Source organism: Mesoplodon mirus (genome assembly GCF_964341445.2).
Source record: "Mesoplodon mirus genome assembly, chromosome: 1".
Taxonomy (NCBI): Eukaryota; Metazoa; Chordata; class Mammalia; order Artiodactyla; family Ziphiidae; genus Mesoplodon; species Mesoplodon mirus.
The window spans coordinates 35708033-35733276 of record NC_138976.1 but is presented as its reverse complement, the minus strand read 5'-3'; the positions used below and the strand labels follow the sequence as shown (position 1 = coordinate 35733276).

General features: G+C 40.1%; 1 protein-coding gene across 1 annotated transcript in view; it reads left to right on the top strand.

The window, feature by feature from the left end:
* Positions 1-10070: 10070 nt before the first annotated feature.
* The window catches only part of LOC309806729 (thioredoxin-like), a gene marked incomplete at both ends in the record, with an annotated part of 60368 nt that continues 45194 nt past the window's right edge, over positions 10071-25244 (top strand). Inside the window, 3 exons of the mRNA XM_082625681.1 lie at positions 10071-10190; positions 16252-16311; positions 18631-18696. Coding sequence (XP_082481807.1) covers positions 10071-10190; positions 16252-16311; positions 18631-18696 — 246 coding nt within the window. The remainder of the gene's footprint in view (positions 10191-16251; positions 16312-18630; positions 18697-25244) is intronic.

Below are 25244 nucleotides of genomic sequence, written 5' to 3'. Positions count from 1 at the left end.
GACACAATTAACTATAGATTTTTCACAAGAAGCCTTGGAGGCTTTTGGGGGACTATAAGCCACCTGTGGCCATGAGAGAAGTAAATGAAGACTCCAGTGTTTTCTAATATAAAGAAAACAAAGGGGGCTTCCTTGGTGGCGCAGTGGTTGAGAGTCCGCCTGCCGATGCAGGGGACACGGGTTCGTGCCCCAGTCCGGGAAGATCCCACATGCCACGGAGCGGCTGGGCCCGTGAGCCATGGCTGCTGTGCCTGTGCGTCCGGAGCCTGTGCTCCGCAGCGGGAGAGGCCACAACAGTGAGAGGCCCGCGTACCGCAAAAAAAAAAAAAAAAAAAAAAAGAAAACAAAGGGACCTTTCAGTAGGAAAGAAGCAATGACACGGCTTTAGTCAATTCTCCTCCTTGGTGCTTCCCTGAGCCTCAGTTTATCCGAGGGCACGCTGAGGTCCTTTTTCTGTGTTTACAGAATGTTTGCTGATTCAAGCAGATCGTTTTCTAAACTGACTCACATGTGACATCTCCCTCACTCCAAGTGACAAGCATTTCCCTGACCTCAATCTGTGTTCCAGCTCTTTCCATGCCTGAAGGAAAATCCAAGGACTTTTAGGATCCGAATCTAAGAAGTTTGGGGTAATGATGTACATGTTTTTCCTTACTATTACCACAGTGCATACGTATCTCACAGCTGTACACTGCAGCCACAGCCCACAAAAGCCAGAGGCATGAGTTTGCCCCAGGCTGGCAGAAATTGCCCCATGATGGTTATAATCGCCATAATACTAAATAACTTACCTTTTGTAAACACTTTGCCCTTGGCGCAGTTTTTGATACATACAGTTTCATTAACTTCCCTGATGGCGTGTTGTAGGGATTGGGTGATGCTTGAGAATGGCCCTTTTCTGTTTTGGTCTTTCTGTGAGTCCTTGGCCTCTTGCCTTTCTTTTTCTCCCCGCTATCTGAGCTGTGTACTATTCATACTACACGTCATTGTGACTCCTCCTCCATAACCTTGAGCCAGTGCCAAGTGCCTTTCAAATAATAGAGCTCCTTCCTGCTCTGTCCCATAGACTAGCCGGCGGCCCAGGGACCTAGCAGAGTTTTGCTTCCTACTAGTAAAGGGATCACTGAAGGTTATATTCCCATCTCAATGCTGAAATTCCCAGCAAATGTGCTTGTTTATTTTGAATAAGCATTTTTCCTGGTAAATGACTCACTTCTGAATGTTGCAGTTGCCCTCGATATCTGGGACGAGCAGTTGTTGCATTTTTCATCAATATCACAAGGCTGATCTTAAGCCGATACGTGCAGGTATGGCCAGCTGAACCAGCTGTTAAATTATGGGAATGTATAATGGCTGATAAGTAGCCTCTGCCCTCATGTCCCACCTCACTGAGGCTGTCCCAGTCCTTCCCCTTGGACACCCTGGATCTCCCCCCAATCTAGCAACTGAAGGGGTTAATACCTGGCCAGGCACCCAGCTGAGCTGATGCACAGCTGTTGTCCATTTGGACTGATCAGTGCCCAAGTCACTCAGGGTGTGAGTTGTTGTTGGTTTTTTTGGTTTTTTGTTTTTGGCCACGCCACACGGCTTGTGGGATGTTAGTTCCCCGACCAGGGATTGAACCAGGGCCCTCAGCAGTGAAAGCGCAGAGTCCTAACCACTGGACTGCCAGGGAATTCCCAGTGTGTGAGATATTTTGATTGATGCTCCTGCATCATTATGGTGTTGAAGGCGTGATACACCAGACTGACATAAATCAATCCGACATAAATCAATCCGGTTGTTAGCAAAAAACTTCTAGCCTCGCGGTTTTCTAACTTGAACGCCCAGCAGAATCACCTGGAGGGCTAGTTTAAACGCGAATATCTGGGCCCCGCCCTCAGAGATTCTGATTCATTAGGTCCAGGATGGGGCCTGAGAACTTGCGTTTCTCACAATTCCCAGGCAAGGCTGAAGCTGAAGCTCCCAGTCCTCTGTTCCACAGGCAGCTCCCTGATAGAAACGGATCTCTAGAGCAGCACTTCTCAAGCACCAGTATGCATAAGAATCACCTGGGGAATCTTGTAATACAGATTCTTATTCAGTGCATCTGGACTAGAGCCTGAAATTCTGGGATAAAGCCTGAAAGTCTGCTTTTCTCTCAAGCCCCCCGGTGATTCCAGTGTCTGTGACCTTGAATAGCAAGGTCTTCTAAAGGGAATTCACGCTTCTCGTCCACATAATGAAAATCTTCCTTATAAATCCTTTATTCTCTCTGTATACAATTCCCTTCTCATCCTCCTCCTTTCATTTCTTATTCTTTGTTGTTGTTGTAGTTCCTGTAATTTCTTTCATTTTTTTCTTTGAACAAATTCGCAGGTGATGCTGATACTATTAGTCTGTGAGCATACTAAGTAGTAACACCTTATAGTGGCTGTAATTCTAGACCTCGGTTGCACAGTACTTCAGAACAGCCCCTTCTTCCTCTCATACGCATCCTCGAACTTCCCCCTCTCACCACTCAACTAAAGCCTAAACTGACACGAAGAGGAAGATATCACCCACCGGAGTCTTTGGTAAGAGAGAATAAACTGGCTTTTATTCCTTAGGATAAGACTAATAATGATCTGAGTTTTGTACTAAATAGTTCTCTAGCTGCTTCTATGGTCCTTCGCATTTTGGCGTGTCTCTGTAAGTTCTGAGGTGGATTACAAGTCACGTATGTGAATGATTTATCTCTTTATTCTTATTTTTTAGTTATTCTTTTAAAAATTGTTTTCACTTCGCCCTCTTTTGCTCTTCCTCTCTCCCGCTTTCTTTTCTCCCTTTCTCTCTTTACTTTTTTTCCCACACTGTTTTTTTCTTGCCAATGTCTTCAAGATTTCAAATTGCCAACCCACTCTCCGGTTCCAGCCCAAAATAATTTTTTTTTTTTAATGCAACCCTGACTTCTCAAAAAGAGACTCCACCCAGACTGTTTTGGAGCTTCATGGTTCCAACAATGAGATCAGAAATGAGTCTAGGAAAATTACTTGTGAGTGCGTGTCGGGGAAACAAAGAAGGCAGTCAAGTGTAAAAGGAAAGGCTCAAGTGCCCTTTTTTTTTTTTTTTTTTTTTTTTTTTTTTTCCTCGGTACGCGGGCCTCTCACTGTTGCGGCCTCTCCCATCGCAGAGCACAGGCTCCAGACGCGCAGGCCCAGCGGCCATGGCTCACGGGCCCAGCCACTCCACGGCATGTGGGATCTTCCCGGACCAGACCGGGGCACGAATCCTTGTCCCCTGCATCAGCAGGTGGACTCTCAACCACTGCGCCACCAGGGAAGTCCTCGAGTGCCCTTTTCTAGAAAATACTTGACTAGGAGCTTTTATCCAGGACTAGAAATTGCCCTGCTTACCAACTAAGCACTTTCTCTGCAAAACATAAAAAAAAAAAGATGTCTTTTTATGAACTTGGTCATTTCCTGGACTTTAATAGCGCTTGATTCCAGTTGGATATAAACAGACTTCTGTGATCCATCGGCTTGGACCCTCCCTGCCCTTGGGCTGGGCAAGCTGCTTAGCAGCTAATTCCTTGGAAAAGTCTACAAGCCCTAGTTCCGGAAGGCAGAAATCCTGGCCCAGCCTTGCTCCACTTCTGGGAACCCACGAACATGGCAGGAGTTTGTTGGTTAAGTAGCTGTGCCTGAGAGTTAATTCTGTACCATCTCCTTTCCAAATGCAGTGGAAAGAAGTTCAAGAAGATCTATATTCCATAAGGAAAAGAATAGTAGAGATGATGGATAGCTTCTGATGCAGAGAAACAAAGGAATGCACTGCATTCAGTTCATCCAGTGCTAAGGAGCTTTCTAAGGGACCTGCAGATTCCAGCTGACCCTGTGTTCCTCCCTATCTGACAGGTGACCCAGACTTGAATTCTAAATTGATTCCGGCTAGGATAAGTTATCTAAGCTGGCTGCACCTCGATTATGTCATCTATAGAGTGAACACAATCACCTTAACTAACAGGGTATTTGCAAAATAACATAAATGACATGCCAAGAATGGAGTCCACACTTCAAAACAGTGGTTCTCAACCTAGGGCTTGGAAGATATTCAATATGCGTCAACATCTACCTTTCCTTCTTGAATGAAAAAGAAAAGGAGGAGAGGCAATGATAGGATCTTCAGTGGAGAACCATGAATAAAATTCCTGGCTGTGATGGTAGAAGCATCAAAATCAGGAGTCTCAAACTCAAAGGCCAGTAGAAGCTGGGCAAGTAATACTAAGAAGCAAAGCACCCCAGGGACAAAGAAAAAAGAATACAGCAGACACTGGCAAGATAATAGAAATGCTTCAAATATCTGTTATCATGGTAGAAGACAAATAGCTGCACACCCCCAAGAAAAATGGCTTCTTGCCACTCCACCTTGGGTTCTTGAAGCAATGGAAGATGATGGGGACGGGACTCAGCTGGAAAGACCATGCCCCCTCCAGAGGGGCAGCCACTGCTCTCCGCCTGACGGTCATCATGAGACACAAAATGAAAGGTCCAGCATTGCCAGATCTTAGAACTCTTTGCAAGGTAAGTAAGAGGCTTTGTTTATTCCTAAAATATTCCAGTTTACCAATGTTGGCCAACCCTATGGTATGATCAGCATAGTGGGCCATCAGAGGCTTGTGGACATAAGGTTACAACCTATGTTGCTTCTCCTTTTTAGAGCTCTGCCAGCTCAGAAGGGAGCACATTGGGTTGCGGTTTGCTTTCTGTTCGCTAAGAGGTAAGAAAACCCTTTCAGAAGTAGAAACTTGGAAAGCCAGAGTGGTGCACACCTTTGCTCGCTTCAGCTAGGAGCTGTACACACTTCACTAGACTTCTTTATATCTGTTAATTATCATCATATCTCTAAGAGGTGAGCGCTATCTCCATTTCACAGATGAGGAAATAGAAGATTAGATAAGCAGTAATTTGCTCAAGAGCTCACAATAGCAGCACTCAGGCTTGCAACCAAGTTGTTTTATCCAAGTTTAGTGCCTCTCATGTACCATAAAGTGGAATAACAACATTTGTCTGAGTCTAAAGCTCATTTTCCTTCCACCTTCTCCCTTGATAAATATTAAGCAGTTAGGGAGGCTCAGAAAGGAACTTAGATGACTGGAATGCCAGTTGGTAAATAGTTATTTCAGAGCATTAATGACAATTTTGAGTCTGGACACATTGCAGGCCAGAAATTAGATTCCTCAATCCTAAAGTTAGATTTTGCTCTACTATTGCATGCCTTGTTTGAGAGATTTTTAAACACCAGTGACAATGTTGACTCACAGTTCTTGCGGTTTGACCCAAATGGAGAAATTTCTGTAATACTATATCTGAGTGTTTACCAGGTAAGTATTAGAAATTCCAGCTTAATTCAGTTTAAACTGTAAAGGAATTTGCTGTCTGTGGAAACAAATATCAGGCTTAGATAGCACTTCCAGCAACATTTCATCCAGTGGACCAAACCAAAAACCCAGGTTTCCTCTCTGTCGCCTCACTGCTTTCTGAAACATTGGTCTTAAAGACTGGGTTCCTGTGTGTTTTATAACAGCTGCCAGCCAGCATCTTGTTTACATCCAGCTAAAGAAAGAGGAAATTTCAGTAACTGTCACAAAGGCTAGGAATTGCTTTCTCTTGCTTTCTTCTTCTCTCGTGATTAACCCTTGGCCTAAAGATAGGATTGTTGGTTGGATTAAGATCATCAGGGTCGAACCCTGGATTTAGATTCATCCCATACAAACTGCATAGCTGCTATAAAATGGAGGAGGGATAAATCCACCCACTAAAAATCCATGTATTTTTGGTAGAAAGTGGAAGAAATGGGTGCTGGGAAGTGTAAGGTCGGATCTTAACAAACGGCATCGCGCAACAGAGGAAAGCTTCAAGTGAGCTTTATTGGGGGCACTCCCGGGCGAGGTTCTCTGGTCCGAGAGAAAGGGGCCAGAGAAGTCGCACCCGGGCGAGGGTTGGGCAAGATTTTATAGAGGAAGAAGGGAAAGGGGTGTGATGAATCTGGGAGGGCGCAGGGTATTCCTTATTTGGTGGTCTCTTCGGGTATCGTGGCAATATCTGGTGCCGGTTACATCAGTCTTGGGACCGCTAGTCCCGCCCCTCGAAAGGTGGGAAGGCTGGACTGGGTGGAAACCCCCCAGGTCAGTTCCTGGAACTGGGTGGTCCGGAATGTCTCCAGGTCAGTTTCTGGAACTGGGTGGTCTGGAGAGTTTCAATCTGATGCAACCTGTGAATCTGATTGCGTTCCCCTGCCTCGGGCCAGTTGGCCTTACAGGAAGCAACAAAAGACAACTTGGCCGAGGCTGTACAAGAAATATTCATAGCTCTTCATCTAACACACACTAAAAAGAAAGGCAGATGATTCATTCCTGAGAGACCTGAATGGAGGAGTGGAAAAAACAGAAAGAATGATTTTGCTGGTTTTCTTTTATTGTAGAATTCTGCAGTTTCTTACTTTGTGGTGATGGTTGTTGTTGCTCTGAGGAAGGTCTGAGGGACATTGGTCATGGCCATGTTTGGGTTTTCTTCTGACATTAAATTCTGAAAAATAACAAATCATCATGTGCAGAGTTTGGCAAGCTGCTGCTATTTTTGTAAGGCCCAGCAGCTAAAAATGTTTACATTTTTTAAAGACTTAAAAACAAAGAATATGAACCAAAGACTGCATGTGGTCCATAAAGCCCCAAATATTATCTGGTTCTTGACAGAAAAAGTTGGCCAACCCCTGGTCCAGTCTATGAAAGTGAAGTTTCATTACTTCCTAAATAATTAGAGTAAAAATAACAAAGTTTAGGGAATCTGTGACTCATAAAACCAAATGTACAAGAAACATTATTATAGGATTAGGCTTTAGTATCTTTCTCAAACTGCAAACTAATCCCTTCAAAATCCTAAATGAAAATAACTTTCTTCTATTTAATATTACTTTGCTTATTTCTCATTTGGTGGTTGCCAGGGCTGGGGAAGGGAGGGGGGTGCATGGAAATAGGTAGTAGAAGATTAACAAGAGACAGATACGTTTTTGATTCTGCACACAAGGCCAGCAGTTAGCTGATTTTTGGCTGACCACACAGTGACTAACTAGTCATAGCATAAAAATGAAATTAGCTCCATGTCTGCCAAAGTTCCAGATTCTAAGATGTCATGTTCAATGATGTCATAGAGAAGGTACCCTTATATTCCAGTTAGGATCCTATAGTTGATAAGAGACAGCTACAGTCAGCCAACTGAACCAACAGGAGAGTTTTGTCAGCAATTCTCAGGTGTAAATCATGGTGCAGAATATTAGAGACATGGCAAGTATTTATTTGGCTTCAAGGAGTATTTCAAAAGAGACATCTTGAGAGCAGATTTGATAAACTTTAAGGAATATTTCCTCCATCCAGTACTCCTTCATTGCTCTGTAGCAAGAGGAGATTTTTATTTTTTAATGCTTGTTCTTCATGTTGTTTCTTGAGGGATGGAACTCTCTAGAGAGAAGCCAAGAGAAAAATTGATCAAAAAGAGTTTTATCCCTTCCTCTGTCTCATTTCTTGCTCTGACTCTAGCTGGATCCAGGCCAGCTCCTAACATAACCCATCCTGTACCTGATCCCACCAATTTTACCTTAGTTGTACCTGGAAAATTTTATGGAAGTAAAATAGTCTACATATTTCTCTTATCCCAGGAAAGAGAACAGAACCCCTAGACATGCCTATAGAATGGACCAGGGGCATTAACAAGTGTTTAGGTGGTATTTCATAAAATCACTTTCCATCCATTGTCCAATGGAACCGCCACAACAAATCTCAATACATATATGGGCCAGGGATAATTCTTTATGTAAAGAAAATTGCCTCTAAAAGAGTGGTTAAGGGCCTACATCATTTAGAGGTGGAGCAGGCATCTAGCATCCAGACATTCTGATGTGACCACATTACAGGAGGACCAGGAGCTGGAGGGAAGGGGAACACGTAGGGACTGGGTCTTCCCTCCACTAGCACCCTCAGAATTAGACTTTTGACACTTTCCCCACATGTGCCTGTATGTAAGATGATAAATATGAGAGCGACCAGATTGAAAGAAGGCATTGCCATGTACCTTTGACATAAAAAAATGTTTTAAAAATAGCACACACTTGCTAATGATTTTGGTAATTCTTCTTTTTTTGGTTTTCTGGGACTCTCATAGAGTAGCTTGGAGTCTCACTCATCCTCTGAGAAGCCCTCTCCATCTCCTCCTCAGAGACCTATTCTGAGGGCCTATTGTCTCCTTTATGTCTTTATTCAAATGTCACATCCACGTGGACCTTGGCCACCCCGACTGTGATTGTAATCCAGCGCCCATCCTTCCCTCCTGTTTTATTCTCCTTTTTTCTTTATTAGCAGAGATCACAAATTTACTATATATTTTACTTATTAATCTTACCATTGGCTTCCCCACCAAATGTAAGCTCCATGAAGGCAGTGGGTGGAATGTTTTGGTTTTTGTCCATGCTATATCCTAGCAGCGTGTCCAGTAGCTGGCATAGAGTGGGCCTCAATAGGTACATGTGGGATCACTATGCATACCATGGGAGTATTACCTTCAGAGAACTTAGCCAAGTCAAATTCATTGGACCAGGTAGTTCATTTTACACCCTAACAACTACTGAGAAGTGAAGACATGTATGCTTTTGATGATGGCATCTACCTTATAACTTCAGAAGCAAGTGAGAAGTGGAGGCTTGGCATGGCTTTCTGAAAAGTTAATCACCCCTCTCTTGGAGGAATATTGGTAAAGGAAGAGTATGTCTTCTTTGAGTCATCCGTTTCACTTCTTGAAAGTAAATCAAATGGCAATGTAATTGTCAAGACTCCCCAATTATAAAGTATATGCCATTTGTATGGAATAAACCCCATCCCTATTTCCAGTGATAGGCCCTGATTGATTTAACTCAATTAGTGATCCCATCCCTCCATATTAATTAGTGGTCCAGGTATAAGCGCATGATGGCATTTGGGCCAGAAAGAGGAAGAGTGAGCCCCGTTACTATAAAGAACTCAGGAGACGATTTTGTATAGTGGTTAAGGAAATGGACTCTGGGGTCAAGCTTACTAGGCTAGCAATCCCAACTACACCACTCACCAGCTGGTTGACCATGAGAAAGTTAATAAATGTTAGTTTTTTCATCTGTGAAATTGGGATAATAATAATAATATCCACTGCATAGGGTGGTTGTAGAGATTAAGGAAGAGATTACCAAGCGCAAAGTAAATTAGATGCTCTTGGTAGAATTCCAGTGAGAAAAGGAAAAATAAATCTTGAACAGAACACTATGTATTAGCAGATCATTCATTCATCAACTAAATGCTCCATGAGCACTTACCATGTGCCAGTTAGGGGCCATGGAGGCACAGAAGTGAGTCAGGATTGAGTTCTGTAGGGACTTGTTGGGAAGACAAGCTGTGCATGAAATAACTAGTGTAGGACATTGTTCACAAAGCAATCAAGCATAGATACCATGATCTGAGGTCCCAGGAGGGAAAATCTTACTTTACTTAGATGATACAGACAGTTGTTAGAAAAAATTCACTTAAGACATTCAGCAAGAAGCATGTCTAATCCTTAAATGTATGGTTTTAACTATATCTTTAATAATGATCAGCCCATTCCCCCAAAACCAAACAAAACAAAAACAAGAAATGATTCAAGGTATTAGATTAGCTCTCCTTTAGATTTCTCTGTTAATGCATGTTTAGGTCCTTGTTTAAAAAATCAAATATAGATGTCCACCTTGAACACCCATTCATCCCCACCTTCCACCCCTCATCTCTCACTATCCAATCTCAGTCTCTTCCCAGAGGTATCCAACCATTACCAACCACCATTACCAACCCATCTGGTAAATAGAATCCTAACCTTTTTGTGTGGATTTGTCATCACTTATGTATACTTAGGAAGATAAATATATATATATGCTCTCAAGGACATTTAGGAAATGTTGGATCCCCTGGAGAACAATGGGGTGGGGCACCATAACTAAGCTGTCATTTTATTCCCTGCAAGACATTATGAGATTCAGTGATTGTGCACATTTCCTCATTTATGCTCTGGTCTCAGGATGAATTAAAAGCACTTTTGAAATCTGCCGAAAACAAACTTGTAGTAATTGAATTTTCAGCAAAATGGTGTGGTCCTTGCAAAAGAATTTATCCTCTTTTTCATGTAAGTATCATCAGTGTCTATTTCACAATTTTAGAAGGAATTTAAAGTTCTCAAATAGTTTTCCCAATAAAGCTTAAAAGTTTTGCCCTTATGAGCCATTATGGAATCATAGCTCCCCCCCCCCGACTTGGTGCCTACTTCTTTTTTTATTATTATTTTTTAATTTTTTCAATTTCATTTAAGTATAGTTGATTTACAATGTTGTGTTAGTTTCAGGCATACAGCACAATGATTTGGACGGATAGATAGATTGATTGATTGATAGGGATAGAGATATTCTTTTTCAGATTCTTTTCCCTTACAAGTTACAAAATATTGAGTATAGTTCCCTGTGCTACACAGTAGGTCCTTGTTGGTTAACTATTTTATGTATAGCAGTGTGTATGTGTTAATATCAACCTCCTAATTTATCCCTACCCCCCTTTCCCCTTTAGTAACCATAAGTTTGTTTTAAAATGACTGTACTACCCAAGGCAATCTACAGATTCAATGCAATCCTCATCAAATTATTAATGGCTTTTTTCACAGAACCAGAACAAAATTTTTTTTTAATTTGTATGGAAACACAACTAGCCAATAACAATCTTGAGAAAGAAAAACAGAGTTGGAAGAATCAGGCTCCCTGACTTCAGACTTCACTAACAAAGCCACAGTAATCAAAGCAGTATGGTACTGGCACAAAAACAGACATATGTAGATCAATCAAACAGGATAGAAAACGCAGAAATAAACCCACGCCCCTATGGTCAATTAATCTATGACAAAGGAGGCAAGAATATACAACGGAGAAAAGACTGTCCTTTTAGTAAATGGTGCTGGGAAAACTGGACAGCCACATGTGAAAGAATGAAATTAGAACATTCACTAGCACCATATACAAAAATAAACTCAAAATGGATTAAAGACCTAAATGTAAGACCAGATACTATAAAACTCCTAGAGGAAAACATAGGCAGAACACTCTTTGACATAAATCACAGCAGCATCTTTTTAGATCCATCTCCTAAAGTAATGGAAATAAAAACAAAAATAAACAAATGGGACCTAATTAAACTTAAAATCTTTTGCACAGAATCATAGTTTTTTGAAGCATCCTGATTAACCTGAATATAATATAGTGAGATCTAATTAGATCATTAGTATACACACCAGAAGATTAATATTACTTGTCTATGGATAATTCTGCAAGGATCATCAAAAGGTGTGAAAGAGTACAATTGTACAAAGGAATGGATTATTCATAATAATGACATTTTACCTAAGTTCCAGAATTCAGAACTTCCAAATATTGGAATAGATTACAGATGAACATGATACTTGTTTTTAACTATAATATAAAAGAATAAACTGCTCCCAATCAACCCTATTATCAGAACAAATCCTATGTCTTACATATTCCTTTCATATCTGATCTCCTTTATAAAATATCTTAGTAAAATATTCCACTTAGTTGTAATCATATACTTATATTCAGATCTTTTTCCATATACACATTTGTTCATGTTTTTATCAGGTTTCCAGATTATAATTTTCATGTCTATACAATGTTTCATCTAGTTAATTTTCCTATTACCCCATTTAAGGGTTTTCACCATTGAGGGGCGGGGAAGGAGGTGTATAACATGCAGCAGAAAGAAACTCAGGGCATTTTCTTTTCATTTCTCCTTATTGCGCAGATGTTTCACATTATGGTCCATTTTATGAAATCTATTCCTTCAAATATAAAATTTGGATTTCTCTACACAACTGAAAATACTCTGGTTTATTTTCAGCAAGATTTCTAACATTTCAACTTTTTTGACTTAAACTCTTCAATCTACCTGAATTCATTCTAACCACAATCACAACCTTTGATATTTAATTTAAAAGAAACATATTCAAATAGAGAAATTGGCTACATGACATCTCAACATCTATTCTCTGCCTAAAATTCTTAGAATATCCACAGGGAACATTTTCATATCTGGCAGGCCCCTCTATTCAGACACTTAAACTTAGAGTCTCCAAAGTTTAGCTTCAGGAGTATAACTACCTCACCTGCCACAAAGTCAAAGCTGATCAAATTTCAGTGGCCAATGAGGCATTTTAATCTCAGGCTTGGTAACCCCTTTCTCCCTTCATACCTTCGGGCCCTGAGGGTGGTAAGGGCTCTGCTACTGTTGTGTCCAGACTCTCACAGCTCCTCCACACCCATCCTTAACTTTACAGTTATTTATAGTTAGCCCTTTGGTGATAAACGTCCCTAAATTATCCTAATTTGAATGTGCCATCTGTTTTCTGTTGGAATCCAAACTAATGCACACACAGTTTTTAAATGTGGGTGTATCCACACTGTGAAATACTATTCAGATGATAAAAAGAATCAAGTAGACCCATACATAATGAAGGAATTGCCTCCAAGACAACAATAGAATTAAGTAAAAAGAGAACAATATAGGAAAATTTATACAGTATGGTCCCATTTATATAAAAGAGATACATATACATATGTGTGTATGTCAACATATATACATATATATTATATGTAGACAAAGGAGAGCAGAAGATGCATATCAAACAAGTTTTTTTTTTTTTCTGTGAGAGGGAGTGAAAATTGGGGGAGGATTGAGAATGGGAAAATTTCATGCTTTGCTTTATTTTTCTTATAATGTTTGAACTTTTTCAAGAGAAGGTATTCATCATGTGTCATTTATTTAAAACTCATTGTACATAGTGGAGTTGGAGGAAATGCTTTTCTTACTCTAGGACCCTTTATCAGAGATCAAAGTAGAAACAGAAACCAAATTAGACTGAAAAGGATTTTAATACGAGGAGGTAAATGCTCATAAAATCATTAGAAGACTGGATGAATGGGCTCCCGACTGGAACCCCACGAATGACTCAAAAGCACAACAGACCCACCTGAAGGGATCCTAACTTTGCCAATATCAGATGTGAGAAGAGATGGAAAGCCACTACTTGGAGAAAACAAACAAACAAAAAACAAACAGAAAAACAGCAGTTGGGGAGTTAGAATCAGAATCCGGAAGCTGATGTCGGGGCACTGGATCCCTCAGCATAGCTGCTGCCTCCAGCACGATTACCCTCCCACACCCCAGGCGTGCTTTCCAGCAGGACATCCAAAGATGAAAAGAAAGTAGCTCTGTCTCACTTCTGCCTTCCAAGTCTTGCCTGCATGCATCTCACTGGTGAAACCAATTTGCATCCAGAACTCTAGCTGCAAGGGAATCCAAGGAAACTTTCCCTTTTCCCTTTTCCAGGCTCTGCAGGAGGGTGGCATGGAAGTGAGCCGGCTATAACATTACTCTAGGTGGGGAAGAATTCAAGACATTTTCAGGGGCTTCCCTGGTGGCGCAGTGGTTAAGAATCCGCCTGCCAATGCAGGGGACAGGGGTTCGAGCCCTGGTCTGGGACGATCCCACATGCTGCAGAGCAACTAAGCCGGTGCACCACAACTATTGAGCCTGCACTCTAGAGCCTGCGAGCCACAACTACTGAGCCTGTGCCACAACTACTGAAGCCTGCATGCCTAGAGCCTGTGCTCTGCTACAAGAGAAGCCACCGCGGTGAGAAGCCCGCGCACCGCAACGAAGAGTAGCCCCCACTCTCTGCAACTAGAGAAAGCCCACACACGGCAACGAAGACCCAACACAGCCATAAATAAATAAAATTTAATTAATTAATTTTTTTAAAAAAGACCTTTTCAGACACACAAAAACTAAAAGTTGACAACCCAGAGTCTCTGCTAAAGGATGTATGGCAAGAAGAAAAAAAGTAAATCATAAGCAAATGTGGATTTTAAGAAGTGATTTAAAACTTTAAGTCTTGAGTAAATTCCACAGTCCCATTTGATCTGGGCTTTGATGCTTAAGGGCAGGGGTCAGCAACCTTTTCTGTAAAGGTTAAAGACAGTATTTTCAGGTTTGCAGATTATATGGTCTATGTCATATATACTCAGCTTTGATGTTGTAGCACAAAAGCAGGCAATGGCAATACACGAATGGGCAAACATGTTCCAATAAAACTTTATTTATGAGACCACGTGGAGATCTGGATTTGGTCTATAGGGTGAAGCTTGATGACTCTGGGCTAAGAGGATCACCTGGCATAGAACCCCAAAAAGAACATTTCTGGAAAAGGGGAAGTTATAAATTTGTTGAGAAATTGCATGGTGTGATCGTGGGAAGGCAGGTACTCTGTGAGGCTAACTTACAGTGTATACAGTGGAAGTAGCAACACACAAGCCTTGAAAAGGAAGCTGAGCCCAGATGGAGAAGGCCCTTGTGTTATAACTTAATGAGTTGCTGTAGAGTCAAAATAGAAGAATGTTTAAAAAGGTTTTGCCACGGGCTTCCCTGGTGGCACAGTGGTTGAGAGTCCGCCTGCTGATGCAGGGGACACAGGTTCGTGCCCCGGTCCGGGAAGATCCCACATGCCACAGAGCGGCTGGCCCCGTGAGCCATGGCCGCTGAGCCTGCGCATCCGGAGCCTGTGCTCTGCAACGGGAGAGGCCACAGCAGTGAGAGGCCCGCGTACCACAAAAAAATAAATAAATAAAAGGTTTTGCCATGATCAAATGTGGGTTTTTGGAAAATACTTTTGGCAGAGTTGTATAAGAATGGGTTGGAAAGACTGAGGCAGGTAACCCAAGGTGAACAACAATGTCAATGATGAGTTTACCAAAACTAGGGCAGTGGTTTGGGGAGAAAAAAGGAAAGGTCAAATTCAGGAGACAGTTTAGAGTTAAGAGCAAACAGAACAGGTGACCAGATGGTAACAGATTATGTGGGAGGAAGAACAGAGCAGAAGGAAGAATTTTTGTTGAGGGCAGAGGAGGGTCCTAGGTAGATGGAGTGGGATAGTGAGGGAAGGCAGTGTTCACAAGGGAACCCCAGTCTAGCAAGGAACCCGTATCTGTACCATGTCTTCCGACTACTACTCAATACAAAACTACTATAACCCTGTCCGTTTCCTGTCAGACTTGGGAGACTCTGAAAACTTCCTAAATAGAACCTGACCCTGAAATCAGATGTCCACATAAGTCAAACCCATTGCCCCGCCTGACTGCTACTGGAGAACACCCATGTATCTTGAAACTTGAAAAGTGCAAGTCAATTTCCCCGGAATTCTTGGGCAACACCATCTTCCTGCCAGGCATGGAGATGCTGCCAGTCAAAATCAGCATATTTTTTTTATCTGCAAAGTACTCTAAAATACCAAAGACCTTCGTGTTTATTATCCAAGAGTTTTCCCCCAGTTTCATCATCTTGATGAGCCACTGAAGAAAGAACTCCCACTTGGGGCACATTCCATGGACAAACAACCGGAGAGAATCCCTACAACAGAACTCTGCACCTAATGTCCACCTAATCCGTGTCATGCTGCTTCCTGCTTGTCCATGGGAGCAGCCACCAGTGACAGCTCCATCTGTTGTTGTCTCCACTTGGCCAAACTCTGGACACTTCACACCACCACTGAAGAGAGGTTTCATTTGAAACAGGTCAATGGAAATGCTTGAGATATGATGTTAATGCAAACAAATCAATATGCTATTAAGTGCCCTTAAAGAATGAACATAGCTGTTGGGAAAAAAGAAAATCCCAGGAGCTGACATTTACAGGCTGCTTCTGCATCCACTACCCTATAACCATTACCAACACCACTGTCACCACTGCTGTTAAAGATGCTTCCAGAACATCTGGAACAGAAGCAGGAGAGTTGTTTTTCCCTCCTCCCATTTTCCATTTTCTTGCAAATGCTTCCCACCGGCAGAACCTAACAGGAAGACAGCTGGCAGAGGATTCTGGAAAATCTAGTTTTGATACATAGCAGAACACAGACTTTAGACTCTGGTTCTGCCATTGATCTTTGCTTGACCTTGGCAGCATCCAACTTTGACTTTGGTGCTTGAGGTTCTAGGCAGTAGTGCAATGCCAGAATGATGCTTAGCTCTCTTGATCAACCTTTTTGTTCAGTTTTGTTTTTGCTAAAAGACATTGCTAGTGTGTGATTTAATATTAACCTTAAGCTAATGAGGAATTTTTACTCTTTTACGTTGAAGGAAATGTCTGTGCAATACCGAAACGTCATGTTTGCTAATGTGGATGTGGACAATGCTCGGGTAAGAATCTTAAATCCTTCCTTGTAGATATGTAAAATCCAATGAGATGTCATTGAGAGTGCTGTCTCAGTGATTATATAAGCAATTTAAAGTGTGATGAACTGTAGTAAACTCCCTCATAACGTTCTTGTATATTTTGTATTTTTTTAAAAAAGACAATAAATCTGTGGCTCTCCTCCTGCCCCCCACCTTCCCATACTATGGCAGAATTCACTAATCAAGCCTAATATTCTTCACCACTTGCTCTGGACTCTGCCCCACAATCCTACTCAGTAGAGTTGCTCTAGACAGACAATACCAGTTCGTTGAAGTTGAGCTCAAAGTGAAAAATGATTTTCACCCCTATAGTAGATTATTATTCAATTTCTAAAACCTAACTCAATGCATTACAGACATTTTAACATAACTTGCTGTCCCCTTGCTATAGCTTATGCTTTTTGTGGGGTTCTTTAAACCCCACAAGGAATTCCAGGAAATCCTTTCCTTACCTCCCTAGAGCCTTTCTTCCTCACCACCCCCCGCAAATATGATCAGCCCATGTCCTCAATCAAAATGTGCTTACTGATACACACAATGTGTCTACAGAATTATTCTTCCTAACATTTGTTCACTTATATTGAGGAAAAGTACCAATAACAAGTGGCCTATACATACATTGGATTGAACTTGAGCTTTAGAATTTAAAAAATCTACTATTCACCCATCCTGCCCTTTAATAGTTTTGTGACCTCTTATCAGTTAACCTCTATAAACTTCACTTTCTCTGTATGTAAAACATAATAATATAATTAACGGAATATGATAAAAGGCACAAAATATATGACATACTACCCAGAACATAATAAAAGTTCCATTTTTCCATTTCCTTCAACTTTCATTAAAGTGTGACAGTGTGTGATTGTCCTTTAAGATGAATCATGTACTATGCATTCAGAATACACAGCTAGGATTATTATCTCTTTGTCTTTTTCATATTCAGAGAGCTGTGCACCTATCACTACAATCAATTTTAGAAAGTGTTCACAACTCCAGAAAGAAACATTGTTCCCTTTAGCAGTCACCTCCCTGCCCTGATCCCTCCATCGACTACCTCAACCCTAAGCAACCATAAGTCTACATTGTCTCTAGATTTGCTTATTCTGGCCACTTCATATAAATGGAATTATAGAATATGTGTTCTTTTGTGATGGGCTTCTTTCACTTAACATAAGTTTGCAGGATTCATCCATGATGTAGCATGTATCAGTACTCCATTCCCTTTTATTGCTGAATAATATATTACCATTTTTTTATCCATTCATCCTACGATGGACATTCAGGTTGTTTGCAACTTTTCGCTATTATGTCTAATACTGGCATAAACATTTATGTATACATTTTCATTTCTTTTGGCTATATATCTAGAAGTGGAATTGTTGGGTCATATGGTAACTCGTTATTTAACTTATTGAGGAACTGACAAATTGTCTTCGAAACAGCTGCACTATTTTACATTCCCACCAGCAATGTATGAGGGTTCTGATTTCTCCATACCCTCAGCAACATATGTTATTATTTTCTTTTTTGATTACAGCTCTTTGTCTCTTAAGGTGAAACAAAATGCACAATTTTCTTTTCTAAGAGTAATGTATTCATTGTTGTCATTGCGTGGTCATGAAAATTATAATGTAGTGGGGGGTGGCAGGGGAGAGGTTTTGATCCTGTGGGTGGCTAATTTTCTTTTGACTCAAACAAAATAAATAAAAAGTGGTATTTGAAATCAGATTGTAATGGATTAGAGCAATTGGAATGCTGACATATTTTCTTGTCTCTTGGCTCCAAATCTTTCACAAAGATGGGCAGTGAAGAGGCATAAGGCTTAAAAGAAAGAAATATGCAAGCCTTACTTAAAATGCAAGACATTATATCACCCCATGTCTCAAGTGTGGTTATAAAGAGACCTTTACTCGTTCTTATTTTTTACAATATGCTCTTTCCATATTGGATTCCACTGGTGCCCTTCTGCAGTCTTTCACAAGCTCTTTTAAATAGAGCTCATTTTGTCCTTCAGTCCATTCTGTTTTGGCCCCCATCTCTCACCCGTCTCCTAGAGCTCTTGAATGAGAAAGCTCAGGAATGCTGGAAACAGACATTTTTCTACTGTAACATTCCTTGAAGCTTTGAGGATATATTAGAAAAGTTCTTGGCAAGAGAATCTGTAATGTGTCAGCTGTCCCTGGGCTCTCAGACATGCCTCCTGAGACGTCAACCAAGTACCATTGTTGGTCCAGAGAGAGGATACCAGAATTGTGACTTCATGCCATTTCTTTTATTTTCCAGGAGTTGGCCCAAATTTATCACATCAAAGCAATACCCACATTTCAGATGTTCAAGCAAGCCCAGAAGGTATGTTCCTATGCTAACTGGCAGATTGAAATAGATTATAGAGCCATCAGAGTCTAAAAAAAAAGGCCTGGGGTATCCTGGATGGACGAAGCAACTGTATTTATCTTTAATCTTAGCAATGTAATTCTTAGTTTCTGAACTTTACATATTGGCAAGGGGTAAAAAAAAAAAAAAAAAAAACATGAATCGTGATAAATCTCCCCATTCAGACCATTTGAGGTGTCCAAATCCATATGAAATACCCCACTATTATCCCTCTTTGGGGCAGAACCATCAAAAAAGAACCTTATAACAAGTGGCATGATGAAATTCTCTCACAAATATATACACGTTTTTCACACTTGGGCAAACATCAATCAAAAGCTATTATTACAAGGTAAAATAGCCTAGTGGTTGACCAGGCAAGTTCTGGGCTCAGATTTCTGTGGTTCAAAAACCAGTTCTTCCACTTCCCAGCAGTTTACTTAATAACCTCTTGGTATCTTAGTTTCCCTATTTGTAAAAACATGGATCGTAAAAAGTTTCCCCCTCCTTAGTGAAAATGAAATGAATTAACATGACTAAACTTTTTAGACCCATCCTGACACACATGAGTATGTTATGTTAATTATCTCAAAGATATTAATGGAATGGAATGCCTCAAATACTTGGTGTGTGATGAAACTAGTAATTACATATATGGCTGGGAGCACGGACACTTGTGCGTACTTTTTGAAAGGTGATTTTGCAACACACATAAGAGGAAAAAACTGTTCATTCCCTTTCACACATTATCCCATTCTTGGGAATTTTTGTTAATGAAATACCTCATGGAAAAATAAATGGCTAAGTGCATAGTAATTGTAGCATTATTTCTAACAAAATATGGAAGCAAGGTAAATGTCTTTTTTTAGTAGAGTGGCTAAGTGATTTCTGATACATCTAGTCTGTGAAACAGTATGCAATTAAAAAGGGTTATGGACAGAAAAGAAGCAGATTCACAGATACAGAAAACAAACTACTTGGGGGGAAGCAGTATAGGGGTGGGAGAGTGGGAGGTACAAACTATTGGTTGTGACAGGCTCAAGGATGTATTGTACAACACGGGGAATATAGCCAATACTGTGTAATAATTATAAATGGAAAGTAACCTTTCAAAATTGTAAAAAAAATTTTTAATTGTTTTAAATGATTGAGCTAAAAGATTAAATAAATAAATAAATAGAGTTATGAAGAATATATGTAAAGTAAAAAAATTCATACTTAAACTTTGTAAAGAGTATGTCTGCAGTATAGAGAATGAGAGCATTTGATATGCTAACTGTAGAATTTTATCTTCGGTTTCTATTTGTGTGTATTTGCTGTAACATAATTGAAGCAATAGATTTTTTTTTTTTTTTTTTGGCTGCTTTGGATCTTTGTTGCTGCATGGGCTTTCTCTAGTTGCCATGAGCGAGGGCTACTCTTTGTTGTGTTGCACGGCCTCTCATCACAGTGGTTTCTCTTGTTGTGGAGCACGGGCTCTAGACACGCAGGCTTCAGTAGTTATGGCACGCGGGCTCTACAGCGCAGGCTCAGTAGTTGTGGCACACGGGCTTAATTGCTCCGCGGCATGTGGCATCTTCCCGGACCAGGAATCAAACCCGTGTCCCCTGCATTGGCGGTGGATTCTTAACCACTGCGCCACCATGGAAGTCCCAAAGCAATAGCTTTAAATAATTTTCCCCCAAAAAATGACACTACCTATTCCCTCTCTTGAGGTTTTACTTAAAAATTGAAACCATTTAACATATGCATTCTTTTTTTAACAACTTTATTGGAGTATAATTGCTTTACAATGCTGTGTTAGTTTCTGCTTTATAACAAAGTGAATCAACTATACATATACATATATCCCCATATCTCCACCCTCTTGTATCTCCCTCCCACCCTCCCTATCCCACCCCTCTAGGTGGTCACAAAGCACCCAGCTGATCTCCCTGTGCTATGCAGCTGCTTCCCACTAGCTATCTGTTTTACATTTGGTAGTATATATAAGCCCACGCCACTCTCTCACTTTGTCCCAGCTTACCCTTTCTCCTCCCCGTGTCCTCAAGTCCATTCTCTCTTTTTTTAAATTTTAGATTCCATGTATATGTGTTAGCATACGGTATTTGTTATTCTCTTTCTGACTTACTTCACTCTGTATGACAGACTCTAGGTCCATCCACCTCACTACAAATAACTCAATTTCGTTTCTTTTTATGGCTGAGTAGTATTCCATTGTATATATGTGCCACATCTTTATCCATTCATCTGTCAATGGACACTTAGGCTGTTTCCATGTGCTGGCTATTGTAAATAGAGCTGCAATGAACATTGTGGTACATGACTCTTTGAATTATGGTTTTCTCAGGGTATATGCCCAGTACTGGGATTGCTGGGTCATATGGTAGTTCTATTTTTAGTTTTTTAAGGAACCTCCATACTGTTCTCCATAGTGACTCTATCAATTTACTTCCCCACCAACAGTGCAAGAGGGTTCCCTTTTCTCCACACCCTCTCCATCATTTATTGTTTGTAGATTTTTTGATGATGGCCATTCTGACTAGTGTGAGGTGATACCTCATTGTAGTTTTGATTTGTATTTCTCTAATGATTAGTGATGTTGAGCATTCTTTCATGTGTTTGTTGGCAATCTGTATATCTTCTTTGGAGAAATGTCTGTTTAGGTCTTCTGCCCATTTTTGGATTGGGTTGTTTGTTTTTGTGAATATAGAGCTGCATGAGCTGCTTATAAATTTTGGAGATTAATCCTTTGTCAGTTGCTTCATTTGCAAATATTTTCTCCCATTCTGAGCATTGTCTTTTCATCTTGTTTATAGTTTCCTTTGCTGTGCAAAAACTTTTAAGTTTCATTAGATCCCATTTGTTTATTTTTGGTTTTATTTCCATTTCTCTAGGAGGTGGATCAAAAAGGATCCTGCTGTGTTTTATGTCATAGAGTGTTCTGCCTATGTTTTCCTCTAACAGTTTTATAGTGTCTGGCCCTACATTTAGGTCTTTAATCCATTTTGAGTTTACTTTTGTGTATGGTGTTAGGGACTGTTCTAATTTCATTCTTTTACTTGTAGCTGTCCAGTTTTCCCAGCACCACTTATTGAAGAGGCTGTCATTTTTCCATTGTATATTCTTGCCTCCTTTATCAAAGATAAGGTGACCATATGTGCTTGGGTTATCTCTGTGCTATCTATCCTGTTCCATTGATCTATATTTCTGTTTTTTGCTAGTACCATACTGTCTTGATTACTGTAGCTTTGTAGTATAGTCTGAAGTCAGAAGCCTGTTTCCTCCAGCTCCATTTTTCTTTCTCAAGATTACTTTGGCTATTTGGTGTCTTTTGTGTTTCCATACAAATTGTGAAATTTTTTTGTTCCTTGTTCTGTTAAAAATGCCATTGGGGGCCTCCCTGGTGGCGCAGTGGTTGAGAGTCCGCCTGCCGATGCAGGGGATACGGGTTCGTGCCCCGGTCTGGGAGGATCCCATGTGCCGCGGAGCGGCTGGGCCCGTGAGCCATGGCCGCTGGGCCTGCGCGTCCGGAGCCTGTGCTCCGCGACGGGAGAGGCCACAACAGTGAGAGGCCCGCATATCGCAAAAAGAAAAAAAAAAAAAAAAAAAAATGCCATTGGTAGTTTGATAGGGATTGCAATGAATCTGTAGATTGATTTGGGTAGTATAGTCATTTTCACAATGTTGATTCTTCCAATCCAAGAACATGGTATATCTCTCCGTCTGTTGGTATCATCTTTAATTTCTTACATCAGTGTCTTATAGTTTTTTGCATACAGGTCTTTTGTCTCCTTAGGTAGGTTTATTCCTAGGTCTTTTATTCTTTTGTTGCAGTGGTAAATGGGAGTGTTTCCTTAATTCCTCTTTCAGATTTTTCATCATTAGTGTATAGGAATGCAAGAGATTTCTGTGCATTAATTTTGTTTCCTGCTAATTTACCGAATTCATTGATTAGGCCTAGTAGTTTTCTGGTAAGGTCTTTAGGATTCTCTATGTATAGTATCATGTCACCTGCAAACAGTGACAGCTTTACTTCTTCTTTTCCGATTTGGACTCCTTTTATTTCTTTTTCTTCTCTGATTGCTGTGACTAAAACTTCCAAAACTATGTTGAATAATAGTGGTGAAAGTGGGCAGCCTTGTCTTGTTGCTGATCTTAGTGGAAGTGGTTTCAGTTTTTCACCATTGAGAATGATGTTGGCTGTGGGTTTGTCATATATGGCCTTTATTATGTTGAGGTAAGTTCCCTCTATGCCTACTTTCTGGAGGGTTTTATCATAAATGGATGTTGAATTTTGTTGGAAGTTTTTCTGCATCTATTGAGATGATCATATGGCTTTTATCCTTCAGTTTCTTAAAATGGTGTATCACATTGATTGATTTGTGTATATTAAAGAGTCCTTGCATTCCTGGGATAAACCCCACTTGATCATGGTGTATGATCCTTTTAATGTGCTGTTGGATTCTGTTTGCTAGTATTTTGTTGAGGATTTTTGCATCTATATTCATCAGTGATATTGACCTATAGTTTTCTTTCTTTGTGACAGGTTTGTCTGGTTTTGGTATCAGGGTGATGGTGGCCTCATAGAACGAGTTTGGGAGTGTTCCTCCTTCTGCTATATTTTGGAAGAGTTTGAGAAGTATAGGTGTTAGCTCCTCTCTTAATGTTTGATAGAAATCTCCAATGAAGCCATCTGGTCCTGGGCTTTTGTTTGTTGGAAGATTTTTGATCACAGTCTCAATTTCAGTGATTGTGATTGGTCTGTTCATATTTTCTATTTCTTCCTGGTTCAGTCTCGGAAGGTTGTGCTTTTCTAAGAATTTGTCCATTTCTTCCAGGTTGTACATTTTATTGGCATGTAGTTACTTCTAGTAATCACTCATGATCTTTTGTATTTCTGCAGTGTCAGTTGTTACTTCTCCTTTTTCATTTCTAATTCTGTTGATTTGAGTCTTCTCCCTTTTTTTCTTGATGAGTCTGGCTAGTCGTTTATCAGTTTTGTTTATCTTCTCAAAGATCCAGCTTTTCGTTTTATTGATCTTTGCTATTGTTTCCTTCATTTCTTTTTCATTTATTTCTGATCTGATCTTTATGATTTCTTTCCTTCTGCTAACTTTGGGGTGTTTTTGTTCTTCTTTCTCTAATTGCTTTAGGTGTAAGGTTAGGTTGTTTATTAGAGATGTTTCTTGTTTCTTGAGGTAGGATTTTATTGCTGTAAACTTCCCCCTTAGAACTGCTTCTGCTGCATCCCATAGGTTTTGGGTCGTTGTGTTTTCGTTGTCATTTGTTTCTAAGTACTTTTTGATTCCCTCTTTGATTTCTTCAGTGATCTCTTGGTTATTCAGTAGCATATTGTTTGGCCTCTATGTGCTTGTAATTTTTACTGATTTTTTTCCTGTAATTGATATCTAGTCTCATAGCGTTGTGGTCAGAAAAGATACTTGATATGATTTCAATTCTCGTAAACATCCCAAGGCTTGATTTGTGACCCAAGATATGATCTATCCTGGAGAATGTTCCATGAGCAATTGAGAAGAAAGTGTATTCTGTTGTTTTTAGGTGGAATGTCCTATAAATATCAATTAAGTCCATCTTGTTTAATGTATCATTTAAAGCTTGTGTTTCCTTATTTATTTTCATTTTAGATGATCTGTCCATTGGTGAAAGTAGGGTGTTAAAGTCCCCTACTATGATTGTGTCACTGTCAATTTCCCCTTTTATGGCTGTTAGCATTTGCCTTATGTATTGAGGTGCTCCTATGTTTGGTGAATAAATATTTACCATTGTTATATCTTCTTCTTGGATTGATCCCTTGATTATTATGTAGTGTCCTTCTTTACCTCTTGTAATAGTCTTTATTTAAAATTTATTTTCTCTGGTATGAGAATTGCTACTCCACCTTTCTTTTGATTTCCATTTGCATGGAATATCTTTTTCCATCCCCTTAGTTTCAGTCTGTATGTGTCCCTAGGTCTGAAATGGGTCTCTTGTAGACAGTGTATATATGGGTCTTGTTTTTGCATCCATTCAGCCAGTCTGTGTCTCTTGGTTGGAGCATGTAATCCATTTACATTTAAGGTAATTATCGATATGTATGTTTCTATTACCATTTTCTAATTGTTTGGGGTTTGTTATTTTAAGTCTTTTCCTTCTCTTGTGTTTCCTGCCTAGTAAAGTTCCTTTAGCATTTGTTGTAAAGCTGGTTTGGTGGTGCTGAATTCTCTTAGCTTTTGCTTGTCTGTAAAGGTTTAAATTTCTCTTTCAAATCTGAATGACATCCTTGCTGTAGAGTAATCTTGGTTGTAGGCTTTTCCCTTTCATCACTTTAAGTATGTCCTGCCATTCCCTTCTGGCTTGCAGAGTTTCTGCTGAAAGATCAGCTGTTAACCTTATGGGGATTCCCTTATGTGTTATTTGTTGTTTTTCCCTTGCTGCTTTTAATATTTTTTCTTTGTATTTAATTTTTGATAGTTTGATTAATACGTTTCTTGGCATGTTTCTCCTTGGATTTATCCAAGGAG